Source organism: Trematomus bernacchii, unplaced genomic scaffold, assembly GCF_902827165.1.
Source record: "Trematomus bernacchii unplaced genomic scaffold, fTreBer1.1, whole genome shotgun sequence".
Taxonomy (NCBI): domain Eukaryota; kingdom Metazoa; phylum Chordata; class Actinopteri; order Perciformes; family Nototheniidae; genus Trematomus; species Trematomus bernacchii.
Genome location: NW_022987705.1, coordinates 6,071,426 through 6,086,542, shown reverse-complemented (window position 1 = coordinate 6,086,542; position 15,117 = coordinate 6,071,426). Strand labels below are relative to the sequence as shown.

The 15,117-nt window shown below is 37.9% G+C and overlaps 3 protein-coding genes across 3 annotated transcripts; all 3 read left to right on the top strand.

The window, feature by feature from the left end:
* The first annotated feature begins 281 nt into the window (after nucleotides 1–281).
* On the top strand, nucleotides 282–7,207 carry pdha1a (pyruvate dehydrogenase E1 subunit alpha 1a). Its single transcript, XM_034139956.1, has 11 exons — nucleotides 282–421; nucleotides 1,149–1,217; nucleotides 1,302–1,475; nucleotides 2,230–2,356; nucleotides 2,504–2,595; nucleotides 2,743–2,835; nucleotides 2,925–3,080; nucleotides 3,629–3,700; nucleotides 3,789–3,856; nucleotides 4,311–4,419; nucleotides 5,411–7,207. Exons 1-11 carry the CDS (start codon nucleotides 374–376, stop codon nucleotides 5,573–5,575), a joined length of 1,173 nt encoding a protein of 390 aa, XP_033995847.1. The 5' UTR covers nucleotides 282–373; the 3' UTR covers nucleotides 5,576–7,207.
* A 1,210-nt stretch (nucleotides 7,208–8,417) lies between these two features.
* Nucleotides 8,418–11,945, top strand: prdx4 (peroxiredoxin 4). The gene is made up of 7 exons (XM_034139955.1): nucleotides 8,418–8,746; nucleotides 9,907–10,024; nucleotides 10,117–10,233; nucleotides 10,781–10,903; nucleotides 11,196–11,326; nucleotides 11,440–11,474; nucleotides 11,829–11,945. The coding sequence occupies exons 1-7, from the start codon at nucleotides 8,548–8,550 to the stop codon at nucleotides 11,877–11,879; spliced, it is 774 nt and encodes a 257-aa protein (XP_033995846.1). The 5' UTR covers nucleotides 8,418–8,547; the 3' UTR covers nucleotides 11,880–11,945.
* A 1,171-nt stretch (nucleotides 11,946–13,116) lies between these two features.
* On the top strand, nucleotides 13,117–14,657 carry LOC117490773 (diamine acetyltransferase 1-like). The gene is made up of 6 exons (XM_034140584.1): nucleotides 13,117–13,347; nucleotides 13,483–13,534; nucleotides 13,641–13,721; nucleotides 13,924–14,025; nucleotides 14,127–14,167; nucleotides 14,268–14,657. Exons 1-6 carry the CDS (start codon nucleotides 13,282–13,284, stop codon nucleotides 14,433–14,435), a joined length of 510 nt encoding a protein of 169 aa, XP_033996475.1. The 5' UTR covers nucleotides 13,117–13,281; the 3' UTR covers nucleotides 14,436–14,657.
* The last annotated feature ends 460 nt before the right edge of the window (nucleotides 14,658–15,117 follow it).

The following is a 15,117-nucleotide window of genomic DNA, read 5'->3' as shown; positions in this document are numbered from 1 at the left end:
AATCGAATCTAAAACAAAAAAGTTGTGATTGATGAAAGTAGTAAATAGGTCAGATTTGACCCGAAGACAACAGGAGGGTTAAACTGAATATATAAATGTAAAACGTACAGTGTGATTTATTTTCAGTAGGTCCAGAGATCTATGCATTGGTTTTTCATGCACAAGGAGTGCAAGTTCACTATTTTTATGTTACCCGAACTGCAAATATAGATTTTCCCTAAAAAAAAACTGTACACTACTACACCCATGTTTGACAGTGGTGGCAGCAGAGTGTGTTTCTGCCGGTATTGAGACCAGAGAAGAAGAAGAGCGAGCGGAGCCGGAAGAACAGTCTGACAGAAGGACGTAGCCGTGCTGTGTTTAGCTCAGAAAGATGCTGACCAATATCTCTAATGTGCTGAGGGCCTGCGCTCAGAGGAATGTAAGTACAGTAATGTTGTAGTATGAATGTTCTTAGTCAAGCTCGTCATGACAGTCGCCCCCTAAAACCTCAAAATTTGACCCAAAACCAGACTGTCATCGCTGTGCTGACCTTGTGAGGCCGAGCGATAGCTTGTTTGGCTAACACAGCTACAGCCTGCACAGAACACTCTTTACTATAGCTTAGTGATTTTATCAGTGTTCCTTATCATTTAAGATATCCTACTTTGTTTTTTTCTAATTATGGAGACAGGTTTTTATTACAATGAGTCTAAAAATTCACACCAAGTAACGGTATTAATAAGTTTCTTACAACTAAGCTGTCCAATCAAGTGGAAGAAAAACAAAGCTTACCTTAGGTTGCATTGAATTTTATAGCTCTGGTATTATATTTACATTCTCTTTTCTTTGTTTTGCTGCTCAAACATATTGAGACCATTTTTCTAAAGAATGTTAATTGTTATCATTTTGGAAAGATCCCTTCCTAAAACAATTTATCTTGTCCCTTACTTATTATTATTACAATATTGTTCTGTTATAGATAACCAGTAAGACAGAAAAACTGCCTGCTTATTTTTTGTATAAAAACATGCTTTTATTCTTTCAGTATGGAAACAGTAACACGTAACATGCAGTAGCTCAAGCATGGTATTGTTATATTGTTGAAGATGTTTAATCCTCAGTAGATTTGTATTCCTAAAGAAAGATGTTCTTCTGTCCCACGGCAGGGATCTGTAGCGCTCGTGTCAGCACGAACATATGCTGACTTCACAACTGAGGCTTCCTTTGAAATAAAGGTAAGCTTAAAACACAACTTTTTTGTCAATTCATAAATTCACATGGCAGTTTGTGCATTATTATTGACGTTTTCTTTCCTCTAGAAATGTGACATCCACAAGTTTGAGGAGGCCCCGGCCACTGAGGTGGTGATGACCCGCGATGAGGGTCTGAAATACTACCGCGTGATGCAGACCATCAGGCGTATGGAGCTGAAAGCAGATCAGCTGTACAAGCAGAAGATCATCAGAGGATTCTGCCACTTGTCTGATGGCCAGGTTGAGTGCACTTTATATTTTTTTATAAAGTATACATTAAAAAATACATATAGAGTTTCCCTTCGATGCTGCTGGTGTGAGAAAGAATGTTAAATGGCATTGATATTAAATATTATTATAAACCTAGCACATATTTTTAAACTGTAAAACAAGTTTTTAAAACCTATTTAAAGGTCACCTATTATGCAAAATCCAGTTTGTATACATCAACATGTGTCCCCTCTGCATTAAGAGATTCTGAAAGTTTCAGGAAAAAAGATTCTCTCTCTTTTTGTCCTGATCCATTTATATAAAAACCTGTCTGAAAATGAGCTGATCAGATTTAGGCCACTTTATGATGTCATAACGATTTTTTGGCTTGTGTAACCATTAGCCAATCACCAACCAAGGTAACAACCCCCCCACCGTATCACCTGAATCTCCTCCTAGAGCACCATTGTGTTCTTTTTAACCAAATATCTCTCAGAGGGGCGTGGGGAGGGGCTCCTTATTTTCATCTGAAGTAACAGACAGAGAATCAGCACTTTTGAAACAGGGCTGAAACAAAGGGGTTTATGGGATGCTGCAATGATCTGTTTGGTATTTCGAGCCAAACATTTCAGAGACATGTTTTGTGTATATCTGAGACCTATAATATATGGATGAAAAACGGTATAATAGGGGACCTTTAAACTGTAAAACAAAGTTTTTAAAACCTATTTAAGATAACACGTATACCATCATACATCATGTCAAGCTGTTTTTCTTTTTATAGGAGGCCTGTGCAGTTGGTATTGAAGCAGGAATCAATTTGTCAGACCATCTGATCACTGCGTACCGCGCTCACGGCTACACTTACACCAGGGGAGGGACTGTGAAGCAGATCATGTCAGAGCTCACCGGTGAGGCTGCAAATCTGACTCACTGAGACGTTATTAGTCACATGATTGTTTTGCTATTTTGTGATTGATTTGAAGATGCACATAGGTCTTGTTTTTCACTCACTTCTACTTTTATATCCTTAAATATTTTTGTTTTTCAATTTCCAGGCAGAAAAGGAGGTATTGCAAAGGGCAAAGGAGGCTCCATGCACATGTACACTAAAAACTTCTATGGAGGAAATGGAATTGTCGGAGCTCAGGTATATCACAGAAGTCTTTTTCAGTGAATCTATTATTGTTTATTTTTGTCACATTCTCTCGAGCTTGAGTCACCAACTAGCATGCTGTATGTTTGAACATACCCACCAAGTGCTTTAGACATTAATAACGTATATTTATCTCCTCAGGTTCCTCTCGGTGCTGGTGTGGCTCTGGCCTGCCAGTATCTGGAGAACAACCAAGTGTCTGTCAGTCTTTATGGTGACGGTGCTGCCAACCAGGTATGGTACAGAAATCAGTGCGGTGTTAATCAATGAGAAGAATCCTGTCTTTGTGCCATGTTAACATCAATGATTTGTGTGTTTCACAGGGTCAGATCTTTGAAACCTACAACATGGCAGCACTTTGGAAGCTGCCCGCCATCTTCATCTGTGAGAACAACAGGTATGGCATGGGGACGTCAGTGGAGCGCTCTGCTGCCAGCACAGACTACTACAAGAGAGGAGACTACATTCCCGGTCTCAGGGTACTCTTCTTACTCACTTTTAAAAATATAATATAATATAACAGCTATGTGGTCGAATTTTACTTGAAAATACATGGCAGATTCACTCTGGATTAAGATCACGATGATCTCTGCAATTATTCAAATTACTTGTGGTTCCCAGGTCATACTAGTCCAGTCCAAATAGGGCTTTACTTTACCAATTTGAACAAGGTACAGTAGGTGTGGTGAGAGCAGTTGTATGCCAAATGACTGAATTTAATTTGATGCATACTTAGTACAAATTCAAACTGCTGTCTTCAATACAGTACCTTGTAATAATAATAATAATACATGGGATTTTGATAGTGCTTTTCCTAATGCTCATAAAATCACACACAGCAGCCTGAAAAAAATATATTGTTAACCTAGCAATGACATGATGTGACACTAGTCAAAACAAATGAGCGTTTCTTTAATGAGCGTTATCTTTTTCCGGTCAAGCTTAAAAAGTATAAATTTCTATATGCATTACCTGAAAGCGGCAGATCTTGATTCAATGACATTTGGGGTATTGTATTTGTGTCCAGGTGGATGGGATGGATGTTCTCTGTGTTCGGGAAGCGACCAAATTTGCAGCGGATCACTGCAGAGCTGGGAAGGTGAGTTTAAAAACTGTGAATTATAACAAGAAGGAAAGTAAGTTTGCTAGTTTCTCATCGAAGTTATATTTCTCCTACCTTTCATCAGGGTCCCGTTCTCATGGAGCTTCAGACCTACCGCTATCACGGACACAGTATGAGCGATCCTGGTGTCAGGTAAAAGATTGCAGTACTTGTTCAATTTGTTTTAACTGATTATTACACGTTTATTGTTTTTGAAGCACTTATTTATTATTAATCATCTCACCACCAATGTTATCCTCCATGTGCTTCTGCCACAGTAGTCTCCATATCCCCTCCTTCCAGCCGTAGTGCCCCCACCTCAGCGTAGGGATGAACTGAACACATTTTGATATGAGAAACTGGCTCTAATAATACAGGAGGGATTTCTCAAAGCTCTGAGAAATGTAAACACACCACAAACTATTGCAAAGTGAATTCAATGTTGTTCTACTAGCTAACATGTTCACAATTCCCTTCATCTGTATTTAGGGGATTGTTATGTTGTTGTTTTTTTACAATGACCCCAAACTAATTTGATTTGGCGTCTGGTTTAAGAAACACATAAGGCTGAATTAGTGCATCCCTGCCCTGATCTCTCCCCTCTCAGCTACCGCACACGTGAGGAGATCCAGGAGGTCCGCGGGAAGAGTGACCCCATCTCCCTGCTGAAGGACCGCATACTCAGCACCAACATGGCCAGCATCGAGGAGCTCAAGGTACAAAACATGTTCCGTTTGTAAAATTAAAGAAATGCTGCCACAACTAGTCCACTGATTTTTAAACTTCCACCATGTGTTTCAACAACATCGTCAATCTTGTTTCTAATGTTTTGAAAAAGGATAAAGAAGAAAAGAGTGAGAAGCATATTTTGTTGTGACCTTAACTCCCTAAAAGGCTGGAATACATGTTTGTTTTGGGGTTTGGAACCACAGATAAATAAGTCAAACTTTATGAGGTGTTATGAATGCACCTATATCCTAACAAGATATACCTGCAATACATCCACATGTCATCGAGATAACACAAGCAATTCAGCATTTGGAAATATCTTCAGATTTAGTGTCAGTTTTATAATCACAATACTATGCCTATTTAGCTGTTTGAATACACTGACTGCTGTGATAAGCGATAATAAAGTGTGTGACTGCATTTTGCTTTTAAATATAACATGTGAAAATCATATTAGATATTGTTTAAGAGATTTCACACAAAGCTGCCGTGCGTTGTTTCAACACTAGAGAGGGCTTACTGGTGTTACTGGTTTTAGCTTCTGTCTCATAACTCTGATAATAATCGCAACACAAATTCTTTAGAAGACAATCTGACCTCAAACACAGAGGCCTCGCAGTTTAAAAAACACGAGTTACTTTTAGTTTTCAGCTATATAAGAAAATGGCAAAAATACAATACTTATTTTATTTGGACCAGAAATTGTCGCCTATTTACTTTATTTATTCTCATATGGTGGTCATTGCTTATGTAAACAAATGTACAGGCAGTTTTTAATTTTTTTTCTAATTGAACGCTACCTTCATAACCAAATGTCCCTTAGCTGTGCTGACTAAATGTCAGAAAGAAAATAACCATCATTTTCTGTCAGAATCAAAAATACTTAATTTTTCGAGGGGCAAATTGGGTCACTGCCTGACGCTCCGAGAGAGGAGTTAGACAGTCTGATGACCGCTGTCCTTCCTGTGTTGTCTTTAGGAGATCGACGTGTCGGTGAGGAAGGAGATTGAAGACGCTGCTCAGTTCGCTACGACAGATCCCGAGCCTCCACTGGAAGAATTGTGCAACCACATCTTTAACGACAACTCCCCGATGGAGGTGCGCGGCGTGAACCCGTGGACCAAGCTGAAGTCTGTTAGCTAAAGCTTTTTCATCCGCTCTTATCATCAGGTCCTCCACCCAACAATATCTGATCTCCCCAAGCCACTCACTTATACGCACTCATTGTAATTAAGACCCAGAGCTTAGACATCGGACAGTAAATGGATTTCAGCGCTGTACAGTCACACAGCCGGGACCATATTCACAAAGATGTTCTGAGAAGATTCATAAAAACACTACATTGGAAAACTTTTAAAGATTGAAGCAACCTTATGAGCATTTCTACTGCAGTGATGCCATAGTCTTATGAAATTATCTCCCATATTTATTTATATCTTGTGTAAAATGTTAATATAAAATTACCAGTTTGCAAACTCAACACAATAAAGATCATTTATTTAATGTCAAGTAGTTAAATGTACCATCCTTGACGCTGGTGGATTATTTAAAGTCTTCCCCTTGTGAATGAACTTAAATATTTAAACCCCTTTGAGTAATTGTCTTGGTTTTAAAAGGGAAGGTTAATAAATAACTTTAGCTAGTGTTTCCAGGATTATTGGGCTATTTTAACATTTGGCACTAAGTTAGAAGGCTTGGTAAATCTGGACCCAAGCTAAATAAATCTGGTCAAAACTAAATTTGCTTTAGATAATTCTTTCTGGTCACTTTTGAGGTGTAATAAAAAAAACAGCTTTCCATCACTCCTCATCTCATAAAAACACTGACCTGTAAAAAATACTGAAGTGTACATGATAAATCGTTCAGTTTAAACACTGCTGTTACTAAAAAGATCCTCAATCCGGCCCCATTTTTAGTTTTTCAATATGTTGTACGTAAGAGAGGGCAAAGAATACCAAGAGAAGGGATTGAAATATTTAATTTTATCTTGCCAAACCAAACGTGCCTGGCAGGTCTTGTGTTGTTGTCGAATGTGTCGTCTCATGTTTGTGTCTCACTCCAGTCTGAGCAGCTACCTGTGCATCTGGACAGAGAGGTGTTTCAAATGTTTATTTTGCAGATACTCAGGTGTCTGGTTTCATTTTCATGATACAAACAAACCATTCATTGATATATATATATATTCGGAAAGACTATTATTCAATGACTAATGTAAATGTGTGTAAATACTTACACTCAATTACCACAATCTGTAACATCTATTGTTTGACGTTTCCAGATCAAAGAGAGGTGCTGGGGGAAGTATTGTTGGGTTAGCTATTTGTTTGTTGTGCTCACAAGGTGTTATGTGCTTTAACAACACATCAGCAGTGGCACATTATTGGCTCAAATGGAGAGGGATTCACAGACATTTTGAATTTCAGTCAGTTTTTTCCTTGCAAAGTACTTGAACATGAAAAATGAAAGTGTACCGACACCTCGGTTAGCAAAAACAAACCTGCTTATCGACACAGCAAGCTGCCTTTCAGTTAATGGTGTTCCTAAACATTGCAGCAATGCTTGTTGTTTCTCTATAATGTGATTCTTTCGGCAAAAAATAAGACTGACTTAAATTTAAAATGTCAATACCTGTCTTAATACAACAGATGCCCACAGTGTGAGTATTTTTTGTAGTGAACTGTTACATTGAGGGTGGAAGAAGACGAAGGGAAACGCTCCATGGAAACATTGTTTTTATGTGCACCACTGTAATAAAAAGACTGTAAGATACTGTAATCGTGTACTCCTCTTTGTATGTTTTCCCAGCTTTAACCTCATATATTCAGTTAACTGACGATTGTACGTTACTGTCAGCAACATAATTCGTGATTTCTAATTGCTACAGGGCCTGTCTTTCAACAATAGTAGATGTAGCACCCTTGGAAAAATGTTAGCATCTAAATATTTGCTACAATAAAAGTGTTTTTGAGTTTTTACACTTCTGAGGTGGTTCTGATTTAAGACAAAATTATTTTTACAACTGAGGTTTGGCTGATTTGTCAACCTGACCTGGTGTTTTTTAAGCTACAGTAACTGAGTTTGGACAGAAAGTAGACAACTAACAGGCTTAGATAGTGGCTAGATAGTTCGATTTGGAGTTTGTGTTCTTGTAACTTCATTATCATAAGTTCATTTGCATTTGAGCTCTGGTTCGGTCCACATTAATGGACTGTTTCAAATCAACAAGTTCAAGTTTTTTACTTTGGCTGGGGAACAGCCTTGAGAACTAACGCAGTAGTATCCTGTTGATAACAATGTGTTCTATGTTTGTTGTAACAATACTGGTAGATGACCTTTCACACGTGAAAGGTGCTGAATGGCATATTTTCCCAAAACTTTAAATTAGTTTACTTTCATATTTACCACATAGAGGCAGCTAGAGTCGATCACTTCCAAGAGCCTACATACAGTGGATCACATTTCGACACCTTTTTTATTTCTCACAGACGTTTTTTCTTAATGTTATCCTTAAGTTGTCCTTTTCGGACGTGTAATTAGCTAAAGCTTTGTTGTTTATTGATATCAGACAATGATACTACAGATTATTCAATTATTAATTAAATGTTTCGTTTTGTTATTGCATTCATTTGTATAGTACTGTATCATGTCTGTATCACCTTTTGTTTCATTTGTATTTTCTTTGGTTTTACACGCTCGAATAAATAAATAAACTAAACTAAATTAAGAAAGTATTTTAATATATTTGAAGTATAACACAATTAACAGAAAAGTTGGGAGAGGACTTGTATGATACTCGGTCAAAAGACACTGTACGGTGTATACATAAATAACTGTAAGGGGAGATGTGGAGCCGAGGAATAAAGGTTAGTTGAATTATGGCAAGGTCATATTTTGATTTATTTGTAGGGTAAAAGAGGAAATAATGTGGTAAAAGGGAAGTGGGCGTCAGGAGCTAATAGCTCCAGGAGATGGCAGTAATGCAACAATAAGGACCCCAGCTGTTGCAGAAACTGAATGAAGAAGAAGAAGAGGCGGAGGAAGACGGCTTCTCAAATCCTGCCAGAAAACTAAACACATTCCAGATAGTGGTTAGGTCCTTTCTAAGGGACGACACAATGGAGTTTCTCTTGCACATTAGTTTAAAGAAGGATCTTTTCAGTATCCTGTGCACCGCTCTCCTCCTCTTCCTCACCACATCTGCGGAGGAAGTGAAAGACTCCCAGTGTCACAACTACGCGGGAGGACACGTCTATCCTGGGGAGGCTTTCCGCGTGCCTGTGTCCGACCATTCCTTGCACCTCAGCAAAGCCAAAAGTGAGTTCCTCTCATGAGTTCATCCTGAAGTACTATTTAGTATTTGTATTAGAGAAGTGCGCAGTGATTTCTCTTCCTGGCAGTCACAGCTGCTGCTGCAGCTCCAGGAGATCTGCTGTCAGGACAATGGAAACACACTGTCTGCAGCCTGGGCTCATGTCTGATGGGCTGTTTCTTATTTACTTTAATTCATAGTTGACAGTAAAGCGTGTTGGTCACTCACAAATGAGGCCTAAAACTGTAGTCAGAGGTTTTTTGTAGGACACGTCATTCTATGAAATGCATTGGATTGCGTTCCTCCCTCCGCCCCTGAGACACCTGACAAACATAATAACACTAGTGGGTTAGACTGGACAAAATAACTGAAACACTTAGAAACTATCAGTGGACGTAAAACTCACGTGGTCATGCGTGACTATATATATATTCTGCAGTCTGCAGACAAATACAAGAGTTTAACTTTGGCATAATGCTTAGATCAACTATTCCCCTGCACGTATTCAGTGTTGACTCTTTTTTTTTTGTATGTGTCATCATTAGTTTTCAGACTTCTGACCCCATGGCTTTGCAGGGTTCCCCATTGCAGTTGAGACATAATTCCATGTATAAAACATGCAACTTAATACAAAATGGTCTGAAAAGTAAATAATGATCACATTTGAATGCCAGATGTAAGAGAACTGCAAACAAATGGCCAACAAGAACCGGAGTCATATAGATTTAATTATTTATCAAAACCAAGATGCTTGTTGACATCTCCATGGAGTGGTATTGATGTATAATATAATTGAGCAGAATCTTTAAACATCGAGAAAAATAATAATAAAAACATTTGGAAGAACATATTTAGGCATTATTATGTTATAAAGTGCTTCAATGCTGAGCAATATGAGATGTATAATAATGCAGAACAAAATATTGTGATATTGCACATAAATACAAATACTGCAGACATGGAGATAAAATGACAAATTAAAAGCAATTTAAAGTACATTTAGTTGCATTAGAGTTAAGTTTAAATCAACAACCTTATGACCTCAAAACATATATTGGTGTTAAATCAGCACTTTAAAACACACATCCCAACCATGTCTTTAAATGACAGATACAGTTAAACTATATCTATTCCTTCCTACCATATGTTTTGCTTTCCAACTCAGTCTCAAAGCCTGCGCCGCACTGGGAAGGAACAGCTGTCATTGATGGCGAATTCAAGGAGGCGAAGCTGTCAGACTACAAAGGCAAATATCTTGTCTTCTTCTTCTATCCTCTGGACTTGTGAGTAATATCTCAGACACACATTATTTATCACCCTGTTTGTGTTGTTGCAAATTTATTCTGATATAAATGTGACGTTTTGTGTTCTGCAGCACATTTGTCTGCCCCACTGAGATCATTGCATTCAGCGATCGTGTGCATGAGTTCAAAGCCATCAACACCGAGGTGGTCGCCTGCTCTATCGACTCCCAGTTCACCCACCTGGCCTGGTGAGACCCTGTTCCCCTACACACACAATGTGCTCCAAGACTTGAATGGCTAGAGATAAAACCTAATAAAAACAGACGTCCAATAGTAGATTCTGTAGTAGACTGACTAAAGTGTTTACGGTTGCATCTTAGGTTTTCTTTCTTGGTCGATTTATATTTTCACAACTACTACTATGATTTGTTACTTGGTCTATAAATGGTAATACATAACAATCAGTGTTTCCCAAAGCCCAAGATGAGGTCTTCAAACATCTTGTATTATCCACATCTCAAGGATATTGACTTTACTCTCATATATGAGTAAAGAAACCAGAAAATATTCTTAATTAGGAACCTGTCATAAGAGAATTATACATTTCTCAAACAAACAAATACATCTATTTATCATAATTGATTTATTTTATAGTTGAGGGGAGAAGTGCTTCATTTAGTTGTTTTACCATTTTCCCCCCATTGATTGTTTATTTTTGGTTTGATAATAACTTGTTTTTTACAACACCTGAAATTTTCCTTTTTCGATTTTTGTTACACTTTTTGTTATTAACAGGATAAATACGGCCAGAAAGGAAGGTGGACTTGGCCCAATGAAAATCCCTCTGCTGTCTGACCTCACGCACCAGATTTCTAAAAACTATGGAGTCTACCTGGAGGACCAGGGACACTCACTGAGGTAAGATTACACAATTACATGTATGGCCTTTATCAAAGGTTTATAGGCTTAATCAAACCCTGTTATGTATCCTTGAGGTGCTTTAAAAATAAACAACAGTCGAAGCAGGCATGAAACACTTTTTAACTGTAGAAAAAACACATTTGATGTTTCTGCATGTGGATAAATATGCTCCATAACTTATATCTCATAGATAGCTGATTCTTTTATCAACTATGCAAATGTTTGAGAGTGTACAGATTACACATTTCAGTAAATCTTAAATCTCACTCCGTGTCCCTGTGTCTCTCAGAGGGCTTTTCATCATTGACAACAAAGGCATCCTGAGGCAGATCACCATGAACGATCTCCCCGTGGGAAGATCTGTGGATGAGACTCTGCGGCTCGTCCAGGCCTTCCAGTACACTGACAAACACGGAGAAGGTAAAAGAAGCTCATTTAAACGCATTACCTGGCAACTAATAGCCAGTTGTTAATGTACTATTCAAGCTGTTTTTCTTGTGTTGACTCTAATTGTCTGTCATTTTTTTTTACAGTGTGTCCAGCAGGATGGAAGCCAGGCAGTGACACAGTGAGTATCAGTGAGGCTGTGAATGATTAGGATCGTTTGTCACTAACTAAGTTTTTCTATGATAGATACATAGACAAAGTAGCATGTATATGCCATTTAGTCGGTGTGCAACCAGTTACTGCAACAACTAATACTGTGTCTTTTTTTGAAAATATATTTATATTTCACGAATAAGTTAAAGGAAACAGACTGCCTCCATATATATTGTTCCCTCACAGCAGATTTGGGGTTGGAGAAATAATTGGGAAACACATGGCAGACTAGTTTATAGCATGTTTAGCATATTTATATTGTCAAGTATAATATTATAAGAAAGTGTAATTGTGAACTAATTGAATTACTTCTCTCCCACAGATCATTCCCGACCCTTCAGGCAAGCTGAAGTATTTTGATAAACTGAACTGATCTGCGTTACACTCGGCCCAGTCTGTAAAATACCAAAAGTCCAAATAAAAAAGTGTTTTCATAAAATGCTGTCTGTCTGCTATTTTAGATCCTTCTGAACAGTTTTTGCTAAGCTCATGCCTTTGGTTTACATTAGTGCAGAAGCCTGCATCATACTGGGAATAAACAGCTGTCATGATGTGAATTCACCCAGTGACTGCCAGATGCTCACTAGCAAATACTCATTACATTACATTATTACTTGTTAGACGCTTTTATCCAAAGCGATTTACATACTCAATACTGTGGGCAATCCCCACAGGAGCAATTTGGGGTGAAGTGTCTTGCCCAGGGACACAACGACATGCTGACTGCAGTGGGGTTTGAACCTGTGACCCCCTGATCCGAACACCTTTAAACACAAACATAAACAAACTAGGGATTTTAAAACCAATTGTTGAGTGTTTTTACAGGCGTAATATGTTTTCTTTTTAAAACATTGGCACAGGATTCTGGATGCTACATTCTCTACAAGTTGTAAGCAAGGAAAAGTGGCTTGGTTGATAACAAAATACAAGTAGTTACAGTGGTCGATTATCTGTCTTGTGGCGCATCCATTTATTGTCCTGTATGGTCTACTGAAAGGTAATAATTTTGTTACGTGGTGTGCAGGTGAAGCTGGGTCACGGATGATGATTAAGGCCTTGCACTGACATCAGGTAGTACATTTCCTCTATTGAAGCCATCTGTGTCCCAATGATGTTTCAGAATGTCTTAATGACCCTGTTCAGAGCTACAGTATGTGTTCCTGGTGCAGCTGGCATACTACGCTATGATGCATTATGTCAAGATAATCGCAGCCTTGTCTGTCCCCTCCTCCAACTTTTTTATTGGAGGTACAACTCAGATTTGCATAAATAGATCAATAAAAGTTTTTTTGAGCAATGCAAATATTAGTTTGACTGTCTAAAAAGATGCAATTGGGACCTGCAGAAGGACAATTTATCATTACATGTATAGAAATTGCGCTCTGTCCCATATGGGTTAATCTTTACTCAACCCTATAGCCATTAAGCGCCTGGTCTGGTTTTTTCCAGGTTTGGTTAATCATTACCTTTTAAACAACATGCAAATGAAGTACAATGATCAACACATTGATAAGGAGTCAGCAGGAAAAGAGAAACAGGATTTAAAACGCTGTTGACCATATATGGATTATTGAGTCACCTCCTCAGTGACATATAAAAGGGAACTCGGTGAGCTTGCTGTGCCACTTTTGTGACTCAGCCAATGTAGTTCTGTATACGGCTTCTTTATTCTTTGTCGGGGGATGTACTCCTGAGTAGCGAATGACGAAACAAATTTTGCTAATATTCACATTCCGAGGATTAGTAAGAAAAGGGAAAAAGGGGAAAAGGAGAAAATGGCCAGTTTTATATTACGGAAAGCTGAACCCAGAGACGTGTCCGATATCATGCGACTCATAAAGGTAAGGGAAATGTTAAAGTCTAATATTTTTAACAAAAGGACAATTGTGAAATGTGACTGGATTACTGTAATCTCCATTAATCAATTGTGTTTCAAGTTTGAAAACTGAATTTGTGTTTCTTTGTTTGCCTTTAAGGAACTAGCTAAGTTTGAGGAAATGGAGGAGAAAGTCGTGCTGACAGAGAAAGGTTCTTTAACCCTCTTTAACATTATGTGCATACATTTACCAGGATTTTCCAAAAACTATTTCAATCTTCTTCATACATTAAAATGAAATAAATGTCTCTCTTGTAGATCTCCTTGAAGATGGCTTCGGAGATCACCCATTCTACCACTGTTTGGTTGCTGAAGTCCCAAAATTGCAGAGCTCAGAAGGTAAAAACATATCTAACACAAAACTCTTTACATTTAAATAGTCCTATTTCAAAATACTTCATCCTGTTTTTATTACATGTACAGCACTTTGGCTCGACCAAAAATCGCTTTTAAATGTGCTTTATAAATAAAACTTGATTTGATTTGATTTGAACCTTGTTAGTTTTACCTTGTAGTGATCACTGTAGGTGTTTTCTTCCAGGGTACACTGTGATTGGATTTGCCATGTACTACTTCACATATGACCCTTGGATTGGAAAGCTGCTCTACTTGGAAGACTTTTACGTCATGCAGGAGTTTCGAGGTGAGATTGTCAACATGTGCTGTTATATAATGGTAGTAAAGGTTAATGAGTAACAGCAAGAGTCTTAAGGGGGGAATTTGTAACATTTTCTCTTTCGACAGGTTTGGGCATTGGTTCAAAAATCCTGAAGGTCCTGAGTGAGGTACGATAACCAAGTGTTTATTTGGTGACAGATGCAACTCTATTCAACTGTGTTCAATACTTTATGTCTTTGTGTTTTATGTTTTTTTCTCCCACTTTAGAAGGCAGTGAAGACTCGCTGTAGCGGCATGCACTTCCTTGTGGCAGAAAACAACACAAAGTCTATTGAGTTCTACAAGCGAAGAGGAGCAGCTGATCTCTCGTCTGAGGAGGGCTGGCGTCTTTTTGAGATTGAAAAGGATGATCTGCTGAAAATGACTGCCAAATAAGAGTTTATGTACTGTTGAATGACTTGTTCTGACAGTTTGTGATAGCAATAATCATGTTTTTTTCAGTCAGTCTTAATACATTTGACCCTGTTTCTGTAATGTCATCTGAAATGTAGCAAGACCTCTGCTGAGTGAATGTTTTGGAAATAGCTATACTTCTGGAGGCCTGTAGTGACACATTTCTTGAGTCAAAAACAATAAACTTGATTTTGTGTAACAGAATTTTGGTTCCTTTTTTTTTAAATGAATGAATCAGCACCTCTCTCTTATGTTGCAACCCTTTGTGTTGCCCTTTCCCGCAGATCAGGAACACTAAAGTAGTTATTTGAAGAATACATCTGTTGTTTTTGACTTTTTGCATTTATATTCTGTACTGCCATTACAATAAATCCATACATTTTGAAATAACTTCTGATTTAAAAGATACCCAGGAAGTACCAGAAATCTGGGATTTTCACATAATGATTTTAGTTTAGAGACTGATGTAAGTCTGACTAGGAATGTACTTTTTGTTGTAGTATTACAAATATCCTGTTACAAAACAATATGTATCCTCATGTGCGAGTGGCTTAGAATGACTGGTCAAGTTTTGAGAGCCTTTAATTAGGTAAAAGAAAATTGCATGATAAAAATTACCATTACAATTTACCATAGAGATATAAATCAAATTTTAAACAAATAT